Source organism: Schistocerca americana, chromosome 2 (genome assembly GCF_021461395.2).
Source record: "Schistocerca americana isolate TAMUIC-IGC-003095 chromosome 2, iqSchAmer2.1, whole genome shotgun sequence".
NCBI lineage: Eukaryota > Metazoa > Arthropoda > Insecta > Orthoptera > Acrididae > Schistocerca > Schistocerca americana.
The window spans coordinates 430,679,760-430,696,641 of NC_060120.1; the positions used below are offsets into that span (position 1 = coordinate 430,679,760).

A 16,882-nucleotide genomic window follows, 5' to 3' on the forward strand; every position below is an offset into this window, starting at 1 on the left:
TACTATCGTGACACTGTACACATTCCTTCTGTTGTTTACGATCGCTACAGTGTTCTCTCATGGCCATATCATCCTACTGGCATTCTCAATTCAGTATGCACCTGCGAGGTGGGCTTCCTGTGGCATCAGCTGCTTTCAGAGTTGCATATTATGTCCGCACATGCTGCAACAATATCTTATGGCAGTAGCCGCCATTCAGTGTTTTGTATTAGCTCCGCTCTCAGACTGTGTGGTGTCTGAGGTTTCAGGTGGTTGATGTGGTTCCCTATCTTGTGCATAACTGCTGTGGTTGTCTCCTGAGGAGATAGTTGCTGCCTGGTGCTCTGTACAAGGTCTGATCCTGTAATGAGATTCATTACTGGAGAAAGGAACTTCTTGCTGTCATTTCTGTAGTAGTTCCACAGCAAATTCCACAATGTACTGAGCTGGTATCCTGCTTCCCAACTGATCAGGTTTTCTTACATATTGTTTTCGATAGATTCATTGATAACACTGTCTCAGAATCTGGGGATTTGAGCTAGAAATCTAGTTTTGTCATAATTTATGGTGTGTTCAAGTTTCTTACATATTGTTTTCGATAGATTCATTGATAACACTGTCTCAGAATCTGGGGATTTGAGCTAGAAATCTAGTTTTGTCATAATTTATGGTGTTTTCAAGTTCAGGCAATGTTTTGCTATTGCCTGATTTAGTGGTGTGTTGTAGCCTGGTGACATTCCACGTGGGAAAAATATATCTAAAAACAAAGATGATGTGACTTACCAAACGAAAGCGCTGGCACGTCGATAGACACACAAACATACACACAAAATTCTAGCTTTATATATAATGAGTATGGTATGTCTTACATCAGGCAAACCACCAGAACAATGGACATAAGATGCAAGGAACACCAAAGACATACCAGACTACGACAGGTCACTAAATCAACAATAGCAGAACATTGCCTGGAACTTGAAAACACCATGAATTATGATAAAACCAAGATCCTGGCTCAAACCCCCACATTCTGGAATAGTGTCATCAATGAATCTATCAAAATCAAGCTGGCAGAGAATGTGATCAACTGGAAAGCAGGATACCAGCTCAGTACAGTGAGGAGTCTGGCATTGGAACTATTACAGAAACACCATAAAAATGTTCCCTTCTCTGGTAATGAATCTCAGACGACCAAGAGTGTAATCGACAAGATCAGATCTCGTATGGAGCACCAGGAACTAACAACCTCCTTGGGAGACAGCCACAGTAGTTACGGACAAAATAGAGAACCACATCAACTGCCTGAAACTTCAGGCACCGCACAACCTCTGACTAGATGGCGGCTTCCACCATATGAGAATGCTGTAGTGTATGTGGACATAATATGCAACTTCAAAAGCAGCCTGATGCCACAGGAAGCGTAGCTCATAGGCATGTACCGAATTCAGAATGCCAGGAGTAAGACATGGCCACGAGAGAAATCCTCGAACAGCAGAAGGAACACCTATAATGTCACGACAGTGCTAGGAATGCATGTGGTGAGCATATACCTAATACAGAATGCCATGAGATGGCCACCACTGTAGGGGACAGCTACAATAGTATAGCACAGCCTTCGGTAAAGAAAAAGAGTGTAGATCAGTCGTCGATACTCAACAATGGAGAAGCACTCTTAGAATCGCAATAATTATTATCTTTGTCCCTTTGTACAAGAAGAATGAGCGTATTTTTTTGTTTCCTTATCTTATTGATTCTGATGATCTAGCTGACAGATGCTAATTATTCACTGTCTGTAACTGATACAATTATGTGTAGTAGTATGGCCATTTTGTGTAGGCTCATTATTGTAGCAACGCCATTGATGACAAAAATTATATAAGTTCCTTTAACAGTTATTTAATGCTAAAAGTATTAAAGAGAATAATCTCAATAAATTGAAAACGGCATCTTGTAATATTTTCCAATTCATATTAGACCAGAGGTACAGTTTTTTTTTTTTTTTATTAATAGTAATATTTATAAATGCTTACACCGCCATTGCACACAGCACACAGCCTCACAGAAAAAATAATTAAGCATTGTTTGCATCGTTTAAATGGGTTATCGTGTAATATTAAAAAAAGATTTTTAATCCATCGTAAGACGGATGTCTTCACATCGGGATACGTATGGTATTTCTGGCGATAGCGCCCTGAGAAAAATTAGCCGTGGATTTTAACAAACATAAAAGAGTACTTTCAAAACCATTTCATACAATGGGAATAATGGCACAGTTGAAACTTCCTGGCAGATTAAAACTGTGTGCCGGACCGAGACTCGAACTCGGGACCTTTGCCTTTCGCAGGCAAATGCTCTACCAACTGACCCAAGCACGACTCACGACCTGTCTGGCACACAGTTTTAATCTGCCAGGAAGTTTCATAACAGCGCACACTCCGCTGCAGAGTGAAAATCTCATTCTGTAATGTCACAGTTATCATTGTATGAAGCAGTATTCAATTTAATTCATTCAAAACAAAAAAATTACGCAATAACAGGTGCAGATGGAAGAAGGAATGCTTGGAGACAAATATGGGACCCAGTCAGCAAAGCAACCACTCCCAGCAACCACTCCCAGCAAACACCTGATGAGGACGCCAAGTAATGATGTTGAAAGACCATATTAGGAAGGCGCAAACCACCAGCAGAACACCCAATTCTATGAGATATTTGTTGCTTATGTCAGATCTGTGTGGTCTCCTCCCTGTGCTTCCTCATAATTCTTCTACACAACATCCTTGTATTATACTTACCATAAATACTGTAGGATTAAAGAAGACCACTCACCAAAAAGCACAATTGCATTCTACAGGAACTTTACAACAACATTTGTATTATACTGATGTATCCCTTTGATTAATTCCTATAAATAAATTCCCGGAGGGGATGGGGGGGGGGGGGGGGAGTGAGGGAGTGACATGGTATTTGTCCCTTTCACAGTTCTACTTTGACTCCTTTATATATGGTCACAATCTCACTGAATTAATTGAGTTATTTCATAATAAGTAGTAGTATTTGCAAATAAATAAAAATCAACTGAAACTAGTATGGTCTCAAGGTGTAACAAAACAAGTGACAGATTTTCACGAGTCAACACAGCAGCAAATGTTCAGCCACATCACCCACCAGTTACTTGAGTTACACTAACTGATGGTGAGACAGATGGTTATGAAATGGAAATCACTAATGAATCAAGAGTAGTGACTAAAAATGCAATGGTTGAATATTTTACATCATAGCTTTTGAATAAAGCTAAATCAAAGTCAAAGAGTTCAAGAAATACATTCTCAAACAACTATAAATATAAAATATATGTGCCCAACGCAAAGCTGAGTTGAGTATTCAGCAAACTGCACTCCCTTGTCTTCTATTTAACAAGCATGAGGCCAGGAAAAACTGAGATGACAACTCCACAGAAGATGAGTAGGTAATACTAAAAAACTTGAAGCAATGACATAGGTGTGTATTGCTGAAAATCATAATGCATGGAAAAGTCTAGAGGAAGCTTTTATCTAACAACGTATATCAAACTGGCTCATGATGAAAATTTGTTGCTCTGGAGCGTAAGCAAATATCAGCAATACGTCTGCATCTACTTGGCACAAACCTAAAACTTCAACAGGTAAATCTGGTGGAAACTTTCAAATCATCCAGCTCTTATTAAACCAAACTTCTTTAAAATTAACTGTAGTTTTTAGCGTAGAGAAAGTTATATTCTGTGATAAGAATCTTCAACTCTGACAAACCAACAATGGTCTCAATAGATATCAGATGCATCATTGATGATGTGTGACATAATCTTCCTAAAGTATGCAGTGACCCAATGTTTAAGAATTCATAGCATCCAAAACAATCTTTGGGCACAAAATTTTTCTTTATTCTGTGACTGGTTTCAATTTATTCGATCGTCATCAGATACAAATGAATCACTTCATAATATGCTATGTACATGAATACCTTCAGCTGTCATTTTAAAACTGTAAGTGGTATTTTATGATAAGCCTATTTATACAGGGTTTATCATAATTAATGTCATATATGCATACATTTGAAAGTACATGATACTAGAAAAAGGGTCTAATAAACATGGCTCTAAAATCCATACCTTAAGAGCTACAAGCACTAAGTCATCTTTAATACTGTGAAACAAACCTCTCCAAATGCAAGCTCTTCGTTTTCCATATTTTGGGAGGAGGTATGAACCAAACTATGAGAAAATTATCTAGTAAACATGAGCTCTGAAAAGCATACCTTAAGAGCTGTGAACACTTGTTCATCTTCACTGTTGTGAAACATGGCTCTTCTATTGAACAAGTGATCATACATCTTAAGGTATGCATTTTAGAGCCCACGTTTACTGGACTTTTTCACTTCTAGTATTGTGTACTTTTAACTGTATGGCCATTAATTATGACACACTTTGTATTGTTCCTGCTCTGTTTTTATTACATTATTTATTAACATTATATTTGCTTATGTAGAATCTTAATTTCTCTATAATATTTTTTTTTAACACAGAAAGGTAAACTGAGCACGCACGAAGCTACTCCCAGCAGCCAAGCCCCCTGAACTACTTGCACTGTAGCTGAAAGCACAGTGGTGACCCACCAATGCAGACCATACGGTTGCATCTATTAGTATTACAATCAATTCTGTGGGAGATACTGCAGACCACAGAAAGAAGGAAGTACAGAAATTGTGGGACATCTCAGAAAATGCAAAAATAGAATTTAGGACGAATGAGATTAATAATAATATTGGTGTACCTCATGAGTTTTTTGAAGATAATCAAATGAAAATGGAATAAATTTTTCTGAACAGTTTCCAAAGTTCAAAATGGATGGGGAGGTGGATCCAATATATCTTTATGGGTGTTCTCCAGATCATTACCAAAAAGATGGGAGGACCCAAGAAAGATAAATTTCATGCTCAGTTGTTTGATTGGCGATGCAGCAAACAGGGAAAGTCCCATTCTGAAAATTGAGTTAATTAACCCAAAACATTATAATAGTTCTTGGATTAGCTGCAAGAAGTACATAGAGTGGCATCTAATGAGATTGAAGTATTTAGAATATTCAGAGAAGCCATAACAGGAATCACACTAAGTAAAAGCGTTTAAGTTTAAAAATACGGCAGATGTACCTACATTTAGTGTAGATGACTTAGCTTTAGTAAAAGGTGTCCATCATAGTTCTAATGTAAATAAAGAGACAAGTAAGGTCTTTCCATGGTATTGTGGAGTTTTTAAAGTAGTAGGAATATCAGATGCTAAGGCACTGTTCTTGGTTGACTCAGGTACAGACCAGGAAAAGGGACTACACAATTTTGATACGGTTCAAAAATATATACCCCCAGGAAAAATTGCACACTTCACAAATTCAGCAGAATAATGCCCATTGGAAGTATTTCTTATATGTAAAGTATATATTATATGTAAATTGAAGGTGGAGAGGGGAAGAAAGGAAAGGAAAAAAAGGGGATCACTGCTGTGAGTTGGATCAGGACATAACGCAGAATCAGCGGCGATTAGTGAAAACGTGTACTGGACCAAGATTCAAACCCGGGATTCCCTACTTATTAGGCTGGTGCATTAACCACTGCACCACCCAGGCTACAGCATTATTGCAACTGTGCAGACTATCTCGGTACGCCTCATGGCCAATTCAGACTCATCCAATTCAGACTCCCACTGAGCACAACCTATCCATAGTCCCTAATCATTTCCTCCATGTTCGCTTCTCTGAGATTTCCGCAGGAGGTTGGACATATTTGTGCATCCACACTGAAGAAGCTGAATCCATTGCCCAGCTAGGTGAATCAATTACATGAATGTGTGGTGTCTGTTCTTTCATGCACGTCTGAAAGAACATACACCAAGCAGAATCTGCAGCTGTGATACATTATACGTAAATTGAAGCTAGAGAGAGGAAGAAATGAAAGGAAAGGGAGGGGAGGGGATCACTGCTGTCAGGGGATCACTGTCGTCAGCTGGATTGGGACTTTAGCTGTAATAAGCGGCAACGAGTGAAAATGTGTACCAGACCGGGATTTGAAACCGGGATATCCTGCTTACTAGGCAGGTGTGTTAACCACTGCACAGTGGTTTTATAAAATAACTGATATTGGAGAAAACAAAATAGAGTTACCTCAACTATCCTAGCAGGTTTTGTTGTCGATTTCCCACATAATGTATCTCAAGATGGAGACTTGATGTTTTGTTATTAATAAAGTAATTTTGTACTTACCTGTTATCATCAAACTGTAATTAGTGATTCCATATTATCATTTAAAATATGAAACCTTGCTTGTGGTGATAGACTAATCTGTAGTGTAGGTCAAGATCTAGGTTAGGACAAAGTGAATTTGTTGTATGTTGATGAAGACAACAAAAGTAAATACAAAATCTTGGTTGTGTTGAGAGACTGCACTGTAGCATTCTCTGAGGTTTTGGGTGGATTACAAGCTGACAGTTTGGGTGTGAATTTGTGTAAAATTTTAACTGTGGAGACAGATTGCTCTGTAAGCAAGAGGGAGATCAGCTTGGTACAATGAGCAAACAAAGTGGCTTAAACAAGCTGAAAACCAGAATTGCACCATTGAGATTACTGCTGGCCATCCATCTGCTATTTCAGCTGATTTTATACATATTTATGTCAATTTTCCCCAGAAGATAGTGTGTTTCCCTGAGTACATGACTTGCTTACACTCTGACTCAGAGTAATGTAAGGATGTAATCCCATTATCTTTACTTTTCACGTAATTGAAGGAAATCATCTCTTAATATGTCACTGGCTCCCCAAAATCAGCTGCTATCTCCTATCTTATTCCCTTGGTGTTCATGACAGATGTTACAGAAATTACGGAGGAAAATTTACATAAAAGTGCTTTAACTGTGAACATACCAATCCAGCTAGAGGATGAAGTGCATTTTCTTCCAAGGTAAGGCAGGCACATAAGCGCAGTTCTTGTAACTTTGGGCATCTCTGCACCACCTCAATGAGAGAAGTGTCTGTCAGTTTGCCACAAGAAGAGAGATTTATCGAAAGTAGTGGTAAGGGGTCTGGTTCTGTGGCACTCAAAGCAATAACCAGATCTGAATCCTCAATCTGCCTGCACCTGAAACAAATATTACAGGTTTATAAGAACTTTATGTCCCAGTCCTTAGATGAAATCTACACCGATAAGATATGAACATTGCAGATTAACAAAGGAGCTATATTATAATGCCCATTACCGTAACATTAAAAATTCAGACTTTTCATCTTCTCTGTGTGAATTAAAAATGCTCTGATTTGTGAGGCGAGCATTTGAACTCAAAATCTTCAGTTTTGGAGAAATCAAACTCCTTTCACTCTGACCAATTGTATATAAACAGGCCACAAGACTGTGACATTCTTAGAAGTTATATTAGCCACCTGAGTTAACAGTCACAAGCAGAATAAGTGAGAAACTAGTTCTCAGTCTACTTCATCACAACATAATCATCAGGACTAGGTGTATGGCACACTCCACCTCCACAGTCATACAGATTCCCGTGGTCAGTTTCTAATAGCACCTCAAATCACGTTAAGCTACTGATAATCTGTCATTGACATCATAATATGAATGACAAGGGCCGCTGTCAGCTAGCTTGGTTTGTGGATAGGCAGGCGAAAGTGTAGAACAACATTAAGCAATTTAATGTCATAACATCAACAAATGGTCAGCTCTTCCAGCTGGAGCCATCTCCTCATTATGTCGCAAACGAGCCACCAGCCAAAATTGTTACTTCTGCTAGCACATCCCTGGGCTCAGTGACTAGTAAAAGGAAAGTCTTTGATAACAGTCACTGGACCAATGCTAAGGCTTTATTTAGAAAGATATAACTTACCTGATTTCTTTGTGACATGTTCTTTGTGGGTGGGGAGGGAGGGTGTTTATGCCAAAAGTTGTTTCATCCAAAAGTACTGAAATATCGAAACACTGGGACAGAACAAAAATTTGAGAAATGTACAGGCATGTTTAAATTTTTGAGGAAAAGACATGTAATTATGGTCCTCAACATTTCAAAATACATGATTTTACTATCCTCAGTAGTAGACTGATAACTTTGCTGGTGCATGTGTGTACAACTTCTAACGGTCTTCGGACGACAGGAGAGAGAGTGTGGGACTGGGGTGCAAGACTCACACGTCTCTCGCAGTTGACTCACGTATTGTGTGCAGGAGATCTTCTCAGGTCAGATGGCTGCGTTGATCTTCACAAACTCTTCTCCTCAGAAGAATCTAGCTGGTTAAGGGAATTTCAAAATAGACTTCTTTTCTACTCTTGAAATGATTCTGTACTCTCAGGATACTTTTGTTCAATTCTGTTGTATCTTCATCTCCACAATAAAACAACTTTACAAGATTTACACAAGCGTTCAACTATCACGAGTCAACCCCGTCTTGGACCTTTAGAAACTAACAAATACAATTATAATGTGTTTGGTTTAATAACCACTACAAAACCAGTTCTTGCTTCTCGCAAGTCCAACACCTGAAAGTCAAATGTAAATGTCTTTAGTTCAATACATAATTCATTTGTTCACAACAATACAATCGTTATACCATCAAGGAATTGAGCGTGCTTACTCCTTGTATTGGACATACAGCTTCACAGCTTCTCAGGCGTGCGCTGCAAACGCTTGTCCGCACCGATCGACCGTCGCTATTGCCGTATTCTCCTGATACACATCCATCCTACACACACAGAAACTGGCAGCGAGGTAGACACATCCACATCTCCACTCTCTCACCTTCATACTTAAAATATCGGGTGGTCGAGACGGGGGAAAGCCAAGTGTGTCTAGAATTTACACCGAAATTCTCGAGGCACTAAATATTCCTCCCATTAGCTCGAACACGCGATATTTTATACATATTCATTATGTACAATTACACAAGATAATTCTTTATCTTTTAACGATGTCTCTTTCTACTAATAACCGTGCATATTTTACCACACTTCAATCCATATTGGAGTTAGCTCTGTTTTCTATTTCTCTTACAATCATAAATTACAGGTGTACATAACTCATGAGTACTCTGCTGCTTCGTTCTTATTTCCCGTACTACTTTTTCTAAGTGTGTACTTATTCATTACCTACTGTAATCAATCTGGAGGAACTCTGGGTGGAACAAAAGTGTTCTGTTCTTGGATATTTGCAAATCCGAAACTTAATGAGGCTATTTATGCATAGAATTCAAACTTACCATACTCATCCCTTTAAACATGTCACCTCTGTCACAATACTGCCCTTTTTCCCTTTAGGAACAGTACCTATCCCTTACATGGGTTGGTCCTAGGAGTACGCTTTCTCCTTCTGTTTTGGTAGGTATGCCCCTTTCTCATTCCTGTCCTCCTATGGTACAGGTCAATCCCCTTCTTGGTACTCCTGTCCATGCAGTATTGGTCAGCCTTTCATAGGTCTGCCTATCTGCCCTTTTTCTCACCCACCAAATGTCGAGTGCGCCCTACATATCCTCCTTGAGTTGGCCTCCTGGTTCATTGCCCTAGCACACATCTTTACATATACTACAATATTCTCTGGTAAAATTACAAAAAAATGGTTCAAATGGCCCTGAGCACTATGGGACTTAACATTTGAGGTCATCAGTCCCCTAGACTTAGAACTTCTTAAACCTAACTAACCTAAGGACATCACACACATCCATGCCCAAAGCAGGATTTGAACCTGTGACCGCAGCAGCAGCGCGGTTCCGGACTGAAGTGCCTAGAACCGCTAGGCCACAGCGGCCAGCTAATTACAAATCTACTTTACACTCATATTCCACTTTCTAATACTCCATCTTATACCCTAGAGTCCACTTTCATTCCTCACTTTTACTATATAAACAGACAATGTCCACACATAGTAGATGCTATGTCTACCTGTATTTACCAACTCCCAGTAGACTAGGCATGGCGCACATGTAAATATATATTCGAGATCGACAAAATAAAAGATGCAGAACTGTCACCAATAAGAACAATAATCATAATAGTTCTTACACATAGGTACTTGCATATATGTGATGTGGAACAGTCACCGCAAACAACAATGGGTGCATATTTTTGGTCCCAGTAATACCTACTATGTACACTCCTGTTACCGGTAATAGCACTAAGTTATGTTTAGTTCTTAATGTATTAAAAAAATCATTAGAAATAAGCAACACTTCACTACCAGAATCAATAAATATGTTAACTTCAAGACCTTCTACCCTTCCAACTATAATTGGTTGTGGATTAATGGTAGTTAAGCTAGGTTCTTCTATCAACAACCATTCCTTTGTCGGTACTTTATGTGTAAAGCTAACATATTTATTATGAGCTGGGCCTCCTAACGTATTTCTTAGACCAGGACCCCGGCCCTGGATTCATATCTCACAACGTTTTCCTCATTGTTTGTAATTACTGGTTGGTTACCAGATCAGGATATTACATTTCCATTTTGTACTCTATTGCTACTAGGTACCAATTCCTGCAACGTTACTGGGCCTATATTTGCAGGGGGATGTTTCTTTTGATAACTTTCAGAATCACTATTCCACCTACACTGGTGTACTCTAACTAGATTAGCTTCATATCACTTATAATTACTATTACTACTATTGTTATTTCTTCGGAAATTCTGACTTTCACTTTGATGTACGTTCTCATTTTGGTCTTTATTCAAGGCATCAAGTATGTCTACAAAGGATAACAATTCTTCTACAGTCTTCCACCCACCACATAATACATCCTTCCTAGTGTAGATAGGTAACTGCCTTATTAAGATTCTAACTAAGCCCTCTTCCTCCATGAGTTTATCCAAGTACTTTGCTTGTGTCAGATGCCAGTCAAAACATCTTCTCATTGTTCCCACATACTGTTATAATACTTTGGGTCTCACAAATCAGATAATTTTTCTTGGACACTTGCTGACCAATACTTCTCCTTAAACTTTTTCTGGAAGTTGTCCCAAGACAAAAAATTCTCATGTTCACAGTGCCCCATTCTGAAGCTTCCCTAAAAGGTACCCTACCGTGAATTCTATCTTTTCTGAGTCTTCCCAGTTTTTTGGCAAGGCTTGGTTACATCTTTTTAGAAAACGAGTTGGGTGTATGTCCCAATCTGGCTTAAATTTTGGAAACTGCCTGGATAGTCCTGAATTTGCTCCCCATTGTAGGTCGGTTATTACCTCACTGGTTAACACCATGTTAGAAGTCACTTTTTTGTCTACCTTATCCTGCATAAGTTTGAATTCTTTCCATAAACTATCTATGCCTTTTTTCATATCATTAAGTTCCAAAGCTAAATCTGAAGAAATGTTAAGGGTTACCCTCTCGGCCACTTTTCTATCTCTTAATTCTTCTTTGTTCCTCCAGATTGCTTATATTTAAGGTATCTGATGTTGCTAGTTTCTCTTTAAAATCCCTTCCCACGGTATCAACTCTAGTGTTGACACCTGCAATTTGTGATTGGACAAAAGGAATTAGCTTATCTTGTTTATCAATACTATCCTTCAGGGTGTGCAACCTCTGATTTACAACATCGAAGGTAACATTGCGTACGCTTTGAAATAATCCTAATGTTTCAACAAATTTCTTTTCTACATTATTAAATTTATCTTCAATGTCAAATTCTAATTTTTTAGTCAAATCTTTAAGTTGCTCATCCTGTCTATGGTTAAATTCAATAAATAGTTGATTAACTTGAGTATTCAAATATCTAGTGAGGTCACTCTTTAAATCTAACTGCAGATTTTCTGCCTTATTATTAAGAGTTTCAAATTCAGTCTTTAATAAAACTATATTTGCTGCTTGACTACTCAAGGTTTCATTTTGATTACTTAAAATTTCACTCTGAGCATCTAACTTACTATTTAATTGGATATTCACTGAATCTGACTTGAGGCTTAAATTCACACTCAGTTCATCTCTCAATGAAGAAACACTTGTCTGCACCGATTGACTGTCACTATTGCCATATTCTCCCCTCCCAATACACGTCCATCCTGCACACACAGAAACTAGTTGCGAGGTAGACACATCTCCATTCTCGCACCCTCGTACTTAAAATATCAGGTGTTCGAGACAGTGGAAACCTGAGTGTGTCTAGAATTTACACCGAAATTCTCGAGGCACTACAAGCTTAATTGTGCAGGCTCAATACACTGTGTCAGAACTGCAGTTCACAGCTAGACTGTGTAACAAAGCAGGTGGATTTTTCCACCAGTTATGCTTTTCTTTCCTCCAAATTATGTTTCTTTTTTTTCCAGATATCTTCAGAATTATCACTTGTATGACATGCAGCGTTCCAGAAATCTTGAATATTAATCCAGTGCTTACCCTACTTTATTATGCATTACATTCTTTTCGTTAATTGTGATTCATAAGTATAATTAGATAACCTGAAAACTGTGCTAATTGCAAAATATTAGTATTATAAAACTTCGTTATCACAGTTCAGAAGTAAACATATACCCAGTTATTAACTTTTGCATATTGTAGAGGAAAAAAGACAGCTTAACAGTTATAGCATTTATATAGCTAATGTTGGAAACATGATAGTAACTTTTGCTCTCATTTAGTTTCAAAACAATTAGCATCTACAGTAAAAAATTGTAACTGAAAAAGAATACTATATTTTGGCAAACTAGACAGCATAATTCAATAGCAATTTTTGTTCTATCTAAATGTCCTCAGTCAAACAAATCTTATTCCACTATTCAGTTATTCAGAAATAGAGATCTTTAACTGTAACTTGTAAAACCCCAGCAAACGATAGTAACTGGATGCATCACTAATTATTGTAATTTTATAAAAGAAAGGCTACTGGAGGTCCTCCTCTGCAGGAGGTTATGATATTAGTAAGATCTGTGTCAAAAAAATTATTGCATAATGTGCACAGACAAGTTAGCACAAATCACAAGTCATAAGAAGATGCCGAGTTTTATCTAAATTTTGTGTCTGAGTGTTTGTACAGTGACTGCTTTTCAGTGACTGACGCAAACTGGCAATCAATCTCAAGAACCATGTACATCTTCAATAATGCTTACTTTGACAATATGATCAGACTGTGAATTGTGTTATTTCCAAATTCACGTCATTTTGGTTTTAATATGACTGTCGACTTCAACCGACAGTGATTTAAATATGTTAATTAGTGAACATGTTAATTGAATGTCTGCTACATGTAAACTTCTGTCACTTCAATGTTAAGTTGCACTCAAACAATTGCCATAAGAGGACATCAACTGAGTGAAGTACGTAGCTTACCCATTATCTGTGCATAAATAATAGTAAATTAGACTCGATATCATCATAAACAGTAGGTTATCTATTAACAAAGAGCAATTAAAGGGTTTTGGACTATAAACCTGGTGTGGATATCATCATTTAAAATAGCCAACTTTAGACAACCACTCTTCAGCCAGATTCAATGGAGGTGCAGCTACCAATGGCAGAATTATGCAAGTAAATACGTAATGTTACAATTGGGGTGAGGGGTTGTGTCAGTTGGAATTGGTGAGGGGAGAAAGGGATTGGGGAGTGGGAAGGAAGGGTGGCTGACAGCTGCACAAGGGAGAGGCAGCAGGACAGGAATGGGACAAGGGCCAGTTTCAGTGTATTCATGAAGCGCACAATGATGGTGATGTAGAGGAGAATATTGGAAGGTGGAGACACAACAGAAAAAGGGGAGACTCATGGAAAAGCATATGGGTGCAGGTTTAGTGAAATTAGGGTCCTGGGGCAAGAAGGCAGTGAGTGTGGGCTAGTGCACATAGAAGCCATAATGGACCCAACTGAATCATACAACACAACACAGATATGATACTTTCCCACTAGGATACAGGCAAACAATGGTTCAATCATATGCAATACATTCATAAATTACTCTTTAGCTGTGAGCCACACTGGGGAAAAAAAGAAAAAGGGTAATGGCTTTCAGGTCATGATGCAAAAATATTAAAATCAAAAGGATTCATGGCAGTTTCTTATCCAAAGGTAAACAGAAAATGAAAGATTTAAAGATACTGGTTCCATTATTATGCAGACATACAAAGTAAGTTACAACACTAAGATAACTAGAAGACCTCAGAAGAATATTAAAACTATATGGACAATTATGAGAAAATTATCAAAGAAGAAAGTGTATGCAGAACATTTTACATATCTTATTTGTGAGAATAAAATTGTTAGTTTACCAGAGTAAAGCATTTTTTGTTAGTATTCAGCACATCAAATAAAAATTGTGTATACTGGGACAAACAATCCTATGCAGAACTTCTATGAAGTGGTGTTCCAGAAGATGTATGTTGTTATATATCTACAGGAAACAAGTAAGAGGAAAAATGAATGTATTATTAAATAATAGAAAGTAAACATTTACATGTGTGCTGTAAAATATTGAACAGCTTATGAACATAATTGTACCACATACTCTCAGTTCTCTGTGCAATGTAGCCTTCAGACAAGGTTCGTTTACACACAGGTCAAAATGCACTTAAATAAAATCACTTTATAAATGGAAGAAAAGTAATGTAAACTTTTAAGTCAATATTCTTGTTACTGGTATTTTTCCAGTTTTTTAAGAAGGCTCTGTATAAAAGGGTGGTATACTATCTCAGTTGACATACTTTGTTGTAAGATAAACAGTTTCACTAGAGAATCCAATTAATTCTTCTCATGTAAGGCGCTTGCAGGGCTAAATTAACAGGATGGGTAGATATCTGATGGTTGTGTAGACAATCCTATAATGAAATTTGTGGAAAAGCTCACCAATGGTTCCTTTTGTAGCCAACAAACAGAAAGGAAAAATTTGGGTTAAAGTGGTTACATAGTCTGTATAGCAGTGGATTGACATTTATGCAATGACAGAGAGAAAAAAATAAAGAGAAAGTAGAAGGTTGTCTTCCAGTACCAACAAACAGGAAACAAATTTGAAGCAGACAGAAGGGTTGTGAAATGGAAGGTACCACAGGGCTCTACTCTAGCTCCATTGCCTTTCTTAATACATGCCAAAAATCTGCCATTGCTCAAGCCACACGATCACAAATCCAAAATGTAAAAACTTGGCATTAATGTTATATAGTGAGCAAACAGAGTAGTGCATTACTCATTCTGAGAGCATTTTCTTTAGTTATGCTCTCTTTTTGGCCATGTTTGCTTGAACAATAAATATACAGGCTGCAGAGAAAATATCGCACTTGGAAGTTGGCATGCAATTCCTCATCCAGATTCAAGACAAAAGTTTATCTAATAAAATAAAATCAGGTGCATTTCGAAAACACTTGTATCAAAACAAGGATATGGTGACACTGTCACACTGCACAGCACATCGAAATGCACAGAGGAGTATGTATCGCTCCGCACTACTACAACAGCTGTCCGTAGCTCACTGAGTAGACTGATGGCACATCAAACCCAGAGATATGATGGAGCTATGGTTCGAATCTTCTTTAGGTTCCTTTTTTTTTATTTTTTCCCAGTTATCATTTATGAACAGGACATCATTTTGAAACATGGCAATAGCATAGAACTTCAATGATATCGTTACATATTAACACAACACCAGTGGCCAGAAGACCACATTTGATGAGTACAGTTTTGTGAGTGGCTTTTTCACCAAGTGGAACATGATGAACATTTTATAAATAACTTTATATGGACTGATGAATCTAGCTTCACTTTTGTATGTATTTTTAACCTTCACAACAGCCATTATTGGTTGGAAAACAACTCACATATCACCTGTGAACATGGCTTTCACGCATGATCTGGCATAAGTCTGTGGGCTAGAATCATAGGAGGAGTGCTTTTGGGCCCTTACCTCTTGCCAGACAAGCTGAATGCACCCTCTATCATATGTTCCTTTGCAATACTTTGCCTGATGCATTAGAAAACACTCCACTTAGTGTTTGGCAACAGCAATGGTATCAGCATGATAGTGCACTGCCACACTCTGGAATGAATGTGCATAATTATTTAAATGAAGCATTTGCAGGGACATGGATTGGTCATGGAGGTCCAATGTTCTGGCCTCCACATTCCTCCATGGATCTTAAGCCACTAAATTTTTATTTATAGGGACACTTAAAGGAACAAGTTTATAGTTCTCCACCCATGGATGTACGTGACCTATAGCTCGGATACATGCTGCTTCAACAATGGTGCTGCACACGGTCCAGCAAAGTATGATCCAGTGAATAACAAAGTGTTTAACACCTTCTCTAAAGAAAACATGGCTTGTACATGTACATACTAATTCTGTGAAGATAAAACTGAATGTAAAATGTACAGAATGGAATAATTGTGTGTAGCATAATGTGCAATCTAGTATAGCCTACTTATTGTGTTTATTGTACCTCACTGGATACAGATGATGTTACTGTATCCACTACTATTTTCTGCTGGCTTTACTTATGTCATGGACAGAACAAAGTCATCGTTTACATCTGTAAGAAGTTCATGTTACGTCTTAATTTTTTAAGTAAATGTAACATTAACAGAAAGAACTACACAAGATACAATGCTGTGAAGATGTACAGTGGATACAATTTGATGTTTTAGCTTAAGGGGTCAAACATTGGCGAGTCTGCATATTCATTCCCCATGGCATTGCTTCGTCTCTCTGAACTAATCATATAGCTCCGACAACACAGATATCATGCTATCTGTTCTTGGCCATGCTGCATGCAGTTACAGCATTGCCTGAGCCACATTTCTTAAACTGCATTTCTATTAAACCTATTGGTGGGACTAGGTTTTGTTAGATACACTTCTGTCTTGAAATGGGATGAAGAATCGCATGCCGACCACCAAGTGTGGCATATTTTCTTCACCCTGAATTTTGAGGA

The 16,882-nt window shown here is 37.9% G+C and overlaps 2 protein-coding genes across 8 annotated transcripts in view; one reads left to right on the plus strand and one right to left on the minus strand.

Annotated features, from left to right (window-relative positions):
- Nucleotides 1–16,882, plus strand: part of LOC124596154 (venom carboxylesterase-6-like) — a 224,883-nt gene that overhangs the window by 183,460 nt on the left and 24,541 nt on the right. The gene's annotated exons all lie outside the window — the stretch shown is intronic.
- Nucleotides 1–16,882, minus strand: part of LOC124596157 (dynein regulatory complex subunit 6-like) — a 41,672-nt gene that overhangs the window by 1,247 nt on the left and 23,543 nt on the right. For all 6 annotated transcript variants that reach the window (XM_047135184.1, XM_047135186.1, XM_047135188.1 and 3 more), the window contains one exon: nucleotides 6,921–7,134. In XM_047135184.1, coding sequence (XP_046991140.1) covers nucleotides 6,921–7,134 — 214 coding nt within the window. The remainder of the gene's footprint in view (nucleotides 1–6,920; nucleotides 7,135–16,882) is intronic.